General features: G+C 48.2%; 1 protein-coding gene across 1 annotated transcript in view; it reads left to right on the top strand.

Moving 5' to 3' along the window:
* cicb (capicua transcriptional repressor b) overlaps nucleotides 1-10,000 on the top strand; it is a gene marked incomplete at its 5' end in the record, with an annotated part of 57,998 nt that overhangs the window by 632 nt on the left and 47,366 nt on the right. Inside the window, one exon of the mRNA XM_083661435.1 lies at nucleotides 1-3,329. This exon is cut by the window's left edge and continues 632 nt beyond it. Within this exon, the coding sequence (XP_083517561.1) occupies nucleotides 1-3,329 (3,329 nt within the window). The remainder of the gene's footprint in view (nucleotides 3,330-10,000) is intronic.

Genomic DNA, 10,000 nt, shown 5'->3' with positions numbered 1-10,000 from the left:
CAATAACAGTCATGTGACTCATCACACTGTCACCGGTAGTAACATCATTAGTAATAGCATTAGCAAGAGCGTTAGCGGTAGCGTGAACAGTACTGCTAATAGTAATAGTACAAGAAGTGGTATTAATAGCCCTGCTAGTAACAGTAGTACTAACAGTAATAGTATTAGCAATAGCAGTAATAGTAGTATAAGTCATAATAGCTCAGGTAATCAGCCGTCAGCGCTAATTGCGGATAGTAAAGTGACAGAAGCTAACCGTTTTAGCAGTCCCTCCACGGAGGACGGGGCTCTCAGGACAGCAACTTCCCAGGACAGAGAGCCCCAAGCTGGGGAAAACGAGGCCGAGGGAGCCCCAAACTCGGTGCGCTCCTCTTCCACCGATACAGCCAGCGAGCACTCAGCTGACCTGGAGGTGATGGAGACAACATCAGGACCAAGCCTCCAACAAAACACCTCCTGCAGCCTGGCTCCTCCCCTCCTTAACTCCACCCACCCCAAAGACGCCAGTGTGTCAGAGGGGCTTATAGTCGACGCTCTGGCCAAGGGCCTGAAGAAGCAAAGAGTCCTGGCTCGCCACCAGCGGAGGACAGCCATGGAGAACGGGGCTGGGGGGGCTGCAGGCGAGGGAAGGGGCAAGGGGAGAGACTCGGGCCGCCCGTCGCCGCGGTTCAGACCGGGGGTGGTGCGCAGGGTGAGCGGAGGCACTGTCGAAATCCAGCTCCAAGGAGAGGAGGGACTCGCCCGGTACCCCATGATGACATCATCAGCAGGGGACGCGAGCGCGGTAGTAGAGTTCATTTTAGACGCCCCGCCGCCCGGCACGGCCCCCGTGGCGGTCGGAACCCGAGTGTGCGTGCCTTTCGGCGGAGAGGAGGGGAGCCCCCTGGTGTACAGAGAGGGGGTGGTCTCGCAGGTGGACCCGCACCCCGCCGTCTCGTTCCCGTACCGGGTTCTTGTGCTCGAAGACAAAGAGACTCTGGAGGACAGAGGAGGGACGGGGGGACAGGAGGAGGAGGAGGAGGGGAAAAAGGCTAAGGGCCAGGCGGTGTGGGTGTCCAGACAGAGCCTGAGACTGCTCACCCCTCCCTGGGACGTCCCGCAGTTGGACGGAGGGAGGGCGAGGGAGAGAGAGCGGGAGAGGGAGAGGGAGGAGAGAGAGCGGAGGGAGGAGATGGAGGTGGAGAGGGAGGTGTGCCAGTTGAGTATTGGAATGGGCGTGCTGGGGGGGGGAGCTAGGTTCACTCATCAGGGGGTCATGGGTGGAGGGCATCCCTATGGAAACGCACATCCACCCCTCCACTCCTCCTCCACGGTCACTTCTAGTGCTGTGGCCGGCACCGTCCATGGCTGTGGAGAGAGGGACAGAGAGAGACAGAAACAGCCAAACACCCCAGAGGAAGACATGGAGGTGTCTCACTTCAACATGGGCCCTCTCTCTGGTGGTCCCGAGCCGAGCGCCGGGACCACCTCCCAGCACAGACACGTCCTCTCCAAGTCCGCCGGCTACCCTCCCTCCTCCTCGCCCCATCTCTCTCTGGTGCGGGGGGGCCTGGGACCTCCGCACCTCTCCGCCCTCGCCAGTCCCCAGCCACCCCCGTCCCCTGCCTCACTGGGGGGGCCCGAGATGAACATTGTCCTCCCACACCTACCTCCATCCAAGACCACTCCCACCCAAACCCCCTCCACTCCCACTTCCGGAGGGGGGTCCTCCTCATCTACCTCCTCCCGCTCCCGGACCCCCCTCTCGCTGGCCCAGCAGAAGTACAAGAAGGGCGACGTGGTGTGCACGCCCAACGGGATCCGCAAGAAGTTCAACGGGAAGCAGTGGAGGCGGCTGTGCTCCCGGGAGGGCTGCATGAAGGAGTCTCAGCGTCGGGGCTACTGCTCCAGACACCTCTCCATGAGGACCAAAGAGATGGAGGCGGCGGGGGGCGGAGGAGAGCGGGGAGGAGGAGGAGGCAGCAGCTCGGGGACGCTCACGCCCTCCGACCTGCGCGGCCGGGCGAGCAGCGAGCTGGACTGGGACGACACGTCGAGGGAGAGCGAGGCCAGCGGCAGCAGGGGGGACTCCCGACCCCGCCTGCTCCTCCCCTCGCTCCTCCCGCACGAGCTGTCGTCGCGCTTCGACTTCGACGAGTGCGAGGCCGCCACCATGCTGGTGTCCCTGGGCAGCTCGCGCTCCGGCACGCCCTCCTTCTCGCCCATCTCCAACCAGTCGCCCTTCTCGCCCGCCCCCTCCCCGTCGCCCTCGCCGCTGTTCGGATTCCGGCCAGCCAACTTCTCGCCCGTCGGCGCCTCTCCGGTCGTCCCGCACCGGAGGCACAGGCAGCCCAGCGGGACGGGGGGCGGAGGAGGGGGAGGAGGGGGAGGGGGGCAAGGCAAGGCGACGACCCCGTGCGGAGGAGGGGGAGGAGGAGAGAGGGAGAGACACGCTTCAGGCGTCCAGCCCTCCTTCCACACCAACCTGACGTTCACGGTGCCCATGAGCCCCAGCAGACGAAAGCCGGACGCACCTCCTCCACCTCCCCCGCCCTCACACCACCACCACGACTACACGCCCAAGACGGAGCTGGAGCCGGCGGAGCTCAGCAGCTCCTTCAGGGTGCTCTCCCCCCACCAGACGCCCGCCTCACATCCCCCCCGTACGCACACTCCCACCTTCTCCCGTCCCAGAGGGGTGACCACCCCCTCCTCCTCCTCCAGCAGGCCCCCGTCCTCCACCGCCACCTCCCCTCCTCCTCTGCTCGTGTCCCCGGCTCCCCCGTCTCCTCTCGCCCCCGACGGAGGAGGGCCGCGTCGGGCGGTCCCCGTGTCGCAGCAGGCTTTGCGGGACTCCCCCGTCATCGTGAGGAACCCCGAAGTCCCGCTGGCGACGTTCACCGAATGTCCCCTGGCGAGAGGGGGAGGGAACGGGGGAGGGACGATGGGTAACCCCGCCCCCAGCCTCACCCCCCTCACCCCTCAGCCCCTCATGTCGGGCCTCCAGGTTCCCGTCCCCATCAACGCCTCTGCGGCCACGGTGCTCCTCCGGGGGGGCGCTGCCCCGACTCTGCTGCTGGTGTCCCCGACACCGTCCTCGCTGCCCGCCGGGCACGGCACCCTACAGGCCCTGTCGGTTACCGTCAGCACAACGGTCCCAGCTGCCGCCCCCTGCGGTACGGCGAGCCCCGGGGGACGAGAGGGGGACAGGGGGACAGGGTTTGGGGGTGAAGTCCAGCAGCCAGTTCCTTGTCATCCGTCCCCCACCGCCCTGCTCCCCCTGATCCTGCCGGCTGAAAGCCTGCACCCTGCACCCCGCAAAGATATCATCATGGGTCGACCTGGCACAGGTGAGAATCGCTGTCTAATGTGTGCATGTGGGCATATATATATATATATATATATATATATATATATATATATATATATATATATATATATATATATATATATATATATATCTAGAGTGTCCTCTAGAGAGAGAGTGGCGTCAGCGGAGGACCAAAATGCGAGACTCATTTAGCCAATGAACAGCCAGGAATGGGTCTCGCGCTACTTTTGCATGCTAAAATAAAGCTGATAATGTACAATTTGATTCAAGGGATGAAAAACCCTTTCAGAGTACAACACAAACTGTCTATTTTGCTGCAACTCGACAGTGCTGCTTTTTTTACTACTAAAGAAAAAAGAAAGAAAGACAGTAGACGGTAGTAGAAAGTGGACTTCTGTCACATGAGCTTATAGAATATGATTCGGGGACGGCTCAATCAAATGATCATTATATTGTGGAGCTATTTCAAACAAAAGAACAATTACACCCAAATCATTTATTTTTATTGATGTATCACTCTCAAGTCAAAGCATATTCTTGTGTCTTATCAAATTGCAGCTCTGCACAAACTGAAATGGCTTTAATGAGGGGGTATTCTCATGTCTTAACATGAAGACCTCAGGGGAAGGAATTAGATACGACCCTCCAGTAGCAGGGAATAAAAGGTTAGGAAACCCCCCCCCCCCCCCCCTTCTTCCTATGGCTAAATTAACGATTTCTCATTTGTTAGAATTAAAATAGTTAGAATTAAAAAATAAATAAATAGTCCATATAAGGCTAAACCTAATTATCATAAGGATTGTCTTAAAGATATTATCTTTTTAAACAAGTGTTGGTTTTGTGTGTGTGTGTGTGTGTGTGTGTGTGTGTGTGTGTGTGTGTGTGTGTGTGTGTGTGTGTGTGTGTGTGTGTGTGTGTGTGTGTGTGTGTGTGTGTGTGTATTTTTTTTAGCTATATGACTCGGTAGCGTGTTATGACTCAGCAGGGATTCAGGAAGTTCGGGTCACTGTTCTTTGAACTAACAGGTTATTTTTACAGTTTCCTGGCCAGCATTCTTTTTCTCCTAAATGTAAGCAGATACATTCTCAGAAAATGAAGTGATAGTTCAGCTACAACCAGTGAATGTTAACGCACGAGAGGAATATGAAAAACTCTGTTTATTAGTATAGGTACAATAAGTAGCATACGTGTTAAAAATCAAAATAAGGAGAGCACTGGCCAACTTGCGTCTGAGCTTAGCTTTCTCTTTTCTTTTTTTTGTACACTTTAATTTTTATTGAGTTTCATTTTCCGAACAAGTATACAAAAATGGACAAGACTTATACATAAAAGACATACATAATTATAAGAGAAAGAAAGAAATTACTGTTTGGGGGCTACGTTCATGTTTTCCTTTTCACCCAGTGAGTCCGTCAATCGTCTGTCTGTTATATCAGTTATCTTCGTCGCTGTTTTGGGATTTGAATATTGTCCATTTCTCCCATTTTTCTTCCAGCTGTTGTTCTTGTTGTCTTAGTCGATATGTCAGTTTCTCCATGCTATAGATTTATTCTGTTATATCTCTCCATTGCCCCTGAGTAGGAGGTTCTACTTTTCCCCACTTCCTTGTGACAGATTTTTTACTAGCTATTAACAATATTTTGATCAGATATCTATCTGGTAATTGTACATTTTCTTCAGTGAAGCTATACAGGTAAAGTACAATGTTAGCTTTCTCTTTTTACACACACACACACACACACACACACACACACACACACACACACACACACACACACACACACACACACACACACACACACACACACAGAAACATAGTGAGCCTTAATTGTAAAAGGACATTTACCTGTAAAATGTTTAAAAAAGGTCATTTGAAAGGGCCTTGTTCACTTTAAAAGTTTATTTTCTCAGTGATTTCTCTCTGTATAATCTTTTAGGATTATTTTATTACAGCCAACCAGAAGTACACTGTGTTGTATTGCATTCATCAAATAAAACTAATCATTCAATCGACAGACTAGTTGAAGTCCTGAGCTTGGATAATGTTATAAATTGCACAAATTAAATTAAGGAAAAGACGTCTGAATTGAAAAGTAAATCATTTGTGATATCGTTGTAAAAAAACACCAGGAAAGTCATTTCTGTCTGAGAGCAGTTTAGTCCCCGACTCTACTAACGAGGTGCGAGTCACATGACGCCACGACGTGTGTGTGGCAATGCCTAATCGACGAAGAAGCTCCTGATAGCCAGCATGCTGTTTCCCCATATGGCCTGTCCACTCCGCTGTCTGCGGCTAATGTAGCGCTAACCTAGCGTGCTAAAGCTGGCTCACATGGCCCGCATAAAGCCCCTTCAACTTGGGACCTGTGATTCACCTGGTCCCCTCTGGGGTCTCTGTTGATGACGCCTCCTCAATTAACTCAAGCTCAAGTCTGCCTGGTCCAAAACCTCCAACTGGGAGAGAGGGAGCTTGGCTTATTTAGTGATTTGGTAAAAGGGTTGCTTCATGTGGGCATATTTAAGATTGGAACACTGTTGTTATTAGGATAACAGAATTGCCAAACCGCCAAAATGCCAAAATTACCAAAGTATTAATTCAATTGTAGTAGGGCTAGTACGTGGAGGTTGTATTCACAAATGGGAACGGGGACGCTCTGGCTGGTTTAAAAATTGTGTGTGTGTGTGTGTGTGTGTGTGTGTGTGTGTGTGTGTGTGTGTGTGTGTGTGTGTGTGTGTGTGTGTGTGTGTGTGTGTGTGTGTGTGTGTGTGTGTGTGTGTGTGTGAGAGTATGCACGCTCATGCATGCGTTGGTGTGTTTGTGTGTAGGTTAGGGATTAGGCTATACGTTATAGGGGATTCATTGAGTGGATATTGGAGAGTCCCTCTGATGTTCTGAGTCATTGTGGGCAGAAACTTGGTGGTTGAGTGGTAACAACAAATCATACCTATATAGACAGACAGGGATTTAGAACTTAGATAAGAAGAAAAAAACAGTCTGAAGAAAAGCAAATAGTGGAGGCCTGAGGAACATATCAGTGTGTTGTCAGAGACGAGCTGTATTCTGCCTCCCAACAAATTTAACACGTTAAGGAGAAAGCCAGAGTGCTTATGGAACGTGGACCAGATGTATGTAGGCCAGTTATGGACCGTTTCCACCGACTCATACTGTGTGTGTGTGTGTGTGTGTGTGTGTGTGTGTGTGTGTGTGTGTGTGTGTGTGTGTGTGTGTGCAAGTGTGTGTGCGCAAGTGTGTGTTTGGGTTGAATTTAACTCCCTGACCTTAGCTACTATTAGGCCTATCCCCACACACACACTACAAAATATTTACGCTGACTCATGCTGCCATGTGTGTGTGTGTGTGTGTGTGTGTGTGTGTGTGTATTTGTATGTTTGTTTGTTTATTAGTGACTCACATAATGTTTTCGTGAAAGAAGGTGTAGGCAGAGTTCTTGGCTAGTACGAGCGTGGTGAGTTCATTCTAAATGTGTGTGTGTGTGTGTGTGTGTGTGTGTGTGTGTGTGTGGCATGCGTGCGTGCATGCATGCATGCGTGCGTGTGTGTGCAAGTGTGTGTGTGTGGCTATACAGTAGGCTTGGTCCTATACGTTGAAGTGGCAGGATATTTTTTGGGTTTGTGTGTGTGTGTGTGTGTGTGTGTGTGTGTGTGTGCACCACCGCTGAAGATTTTAGAGCCATTTCTCAATTCTGTTGCATATGGACACAGATGATGAGTTGTAGCTGACTTTAGCTGCAGGCCTTCAAGTGTTTGTGGACGTTCATGAGGAAGACATGGACAGGCAGGCGAGAGCGTACACTCCCTTCCCAAATCCCCTTTATTGCAGTTGAAAGGACACTGAATGAATGAATAGCGTCTCTTTGTGTGACTGCATGCGTGTGTGTGTGTGTGTGTGTGTGTGTGTGTGTGTGTGTGTGTGTGTGAGTGTGTGTTGTGTGCGTGTGTATGTATTTTGAAGCTCATAAGTGAAGAGCACATGTGGGTGTTTTCTGTAGTTAGAAAGTGTGTGTGAGCTTTTGCGATGGCTTGTGGAGGAGTGTGTCATAGAGGGAAACTGTGTGTGTGTGTGTGTGTGTGTGTGTGTGTGTGTGTGTGTGTGTGTGTGTGTGTGTGTGTGTGTGTGTGTGTGTGTGTGTGACGGGGTCTGTGTGTGCGTATGCATGCACGCAAGTTTGTCTTTGAATTTTCTTAACAGCTAATTAATTTTTTTTAAGATGATTTAATTCAGTGCTTGTCACACCATCTCAAAATGTTTGTGTCAAATCTGTGTATATTATCAAAGTATACCAGCTATTTATGTTTAACATTAATTGTTTGGAGTCATTGGGAATTGTTTAGCAAAAAGGGGGGGGGGAGGAATGGATACCTAAACCCTCTGCAAAAATAGCGCTGACAATTCTCGATCTTATTATATATTATATTATTATATTTCAACTATGTAATGTAATGTGATGGTGAGCGCGTTTTGGTAGGTAGCATTAGTAGGGTCCAGTAGGGCTGGGCAACATTGTTGAATCAATATCACAATAATCACAATAATCACACAATGTGTTTTTTTTGCTATGTCAATATAGTCTATATATATATCATGATTTATGATATGGATTATGTATGCAAAATCACGATAAACAATCAACTTGATGTTGGTTGCATTGAACTGCATGGCAAAGCTACGTGTGATTGTGATGGTTGGTCGTGGTGTGTAGTTTCATACCCAATTTTTTTGGTTTTTAAATCATTTGCTTGTTATCAATTGAGACAGCAGATTTTTCTATCACAATATCAGTCAGTATCATATCATAATAACAATATGATTGCACTGAGAGAGACGATAAGATATAATATTGAGAGTATCAGGATACCAAAAACTGAAACAGGCAAAGGCAAAAGGCAAGTCAAACTTTATATAACACATTTCATACACAAGGCAAATACAATGTGCTTCAAAGTATGCAGCTTTTTCGGTGAGTTAGCGGCTCCTTAAGGCAGGGTGACCACACTGCACCTGCTGAACCAATGGTTTGACTTGTCAATTTACAACAAAACACATTACTGATAGGGAGGGGTGCACGAATATGAAATTTTTTGGCCGATACCGATACGATTATCGGTATTGACCACATTGGCCAATAACCGTAATTTATCGATGGCGATATGATCTGTATAAAAACAAGTTTCTATGATAATCAAATTTGGTACATACTGAAAAACACATGTAAACACTGAATTTGACAGAGCAATGTAGTTCTTTATTTACAACATACAGCCCATAAATCAGAGATTTATCGCATAGTTTCGTCTCAATATGAACATTCTGGCTGATAACCATTAACATTGCTAACATTGAACCGAGGCCGATATATAAAAGAAGCGTGAATTCGCTCTGCCAAGCAGTATGTGGCTAACTGATGACATCACTGATGATGTCATCCGTCATCTGGCTGCCTGCCAAAAATAACCAGGCAGCTGGTTGATGGCACTGATGACATCATTTGTCCTCAGGTTTATGAGTCAGTCAGCCTTCATCAGATACCTGGGTGTTTATCGGAAAACTTGGCATTTTGCATTCTTGATGTTTGATTTTCAAAGTGCTGTTTTAAAAGTATTTAAGCCCCTTTTTGGATTAAGTGGATCCTTACCTCTCAGGAAAATGTGCCGTGCCATCTCATCTTATTTTTTTATTTTTTCACATATAAACAACATGCATATCTGTGTTTTATCAACCCTGTTACCGACATAACAATTACTGTTTGAAAAGGTTTTAAATCCATATTTAGAACAAATCTGATATATTATGAAAGATAAAGTCTCCCTTGTTACACTAAGTGTGTTTGTAAAGTGAGAATATTGAGGAGTTTACTTTTTTCCCATGGATGAATATACCCATTTACATTTGGCACTTTCACACCATCTTCTGTTTAAGAAAAAGTTATGTAAACAAACTAATAATACCCAAATTTCTTTGAGTGGATTACTGGTACTTTTTACTTAACGCATAAAATTTGTTTATTTTACATGTGTCTTTTCATTTTTATGCCTCCGCCGGCGATAGCCAGGCCGGAGGCATTATGGATCCGGGTTGTCTGTCCGTACGTACGGACGTACGTCTGTACGTCTGTACGTCCGTACATACGTACGTACGATGTTTAACGCGATATCTGAGGAACGCCTTGACGGAATTTCATCAAATTTGCCTCAAACATCGACTTAGACTTAAGGATGATCTGATTAGATTTTGGTGGTCAAAGGTCAAGGTCACTGTGACCTCTCAAACGCCATTTTCAAGCTTGTTAACGTGATATCTCAGGAATGCCTTGATGGAATTTAATCAAATTTGCCTCAAACATCGACTTGGACACAAGGATGAACTGATTAGATTTTGGTGGTCAAAGGTCAAGGTCACTGTGACCTCACGAATGCCATTCCCAAGTTCGTTAAAGCGATATCTCAAGAACGGCTTGATGGAATTTCTGCCAATTTGGCTCAAACATCGACTTGGGCGCAAGGATGAAAGGATTACATTTTGGTGATCAAAGGTCAAAGTCACTGTGACCTCTCCAACGCCATTTTCAAGCTTGTTAACGCCATATCTCAGGAATGCCTTGACGGAATTTCATCAAATTTGCCTCAAACATTAACTTGGCCTCAAGGATGAACTCATTACATTTTGGTGGT

This window comes from Poromitra crassiceps (genome assembly GCF_964638095.1).
Source record: "Poromitra crassiceps genome assembly, chromosome: 26".
NCBI classification, from domain to species: domain Eukaryota; kingdom Metazoa; phylum Chordata; class Actinopteri; order Beryciformes; family Melamphaidae; genus Poromitra; species Poromitra crassiceps.
The sequence above is the reverse complement of the archived record's forward strand: the minus strand, read 5'-3'. Positions and strand labels throughout refer to the sequence as shown.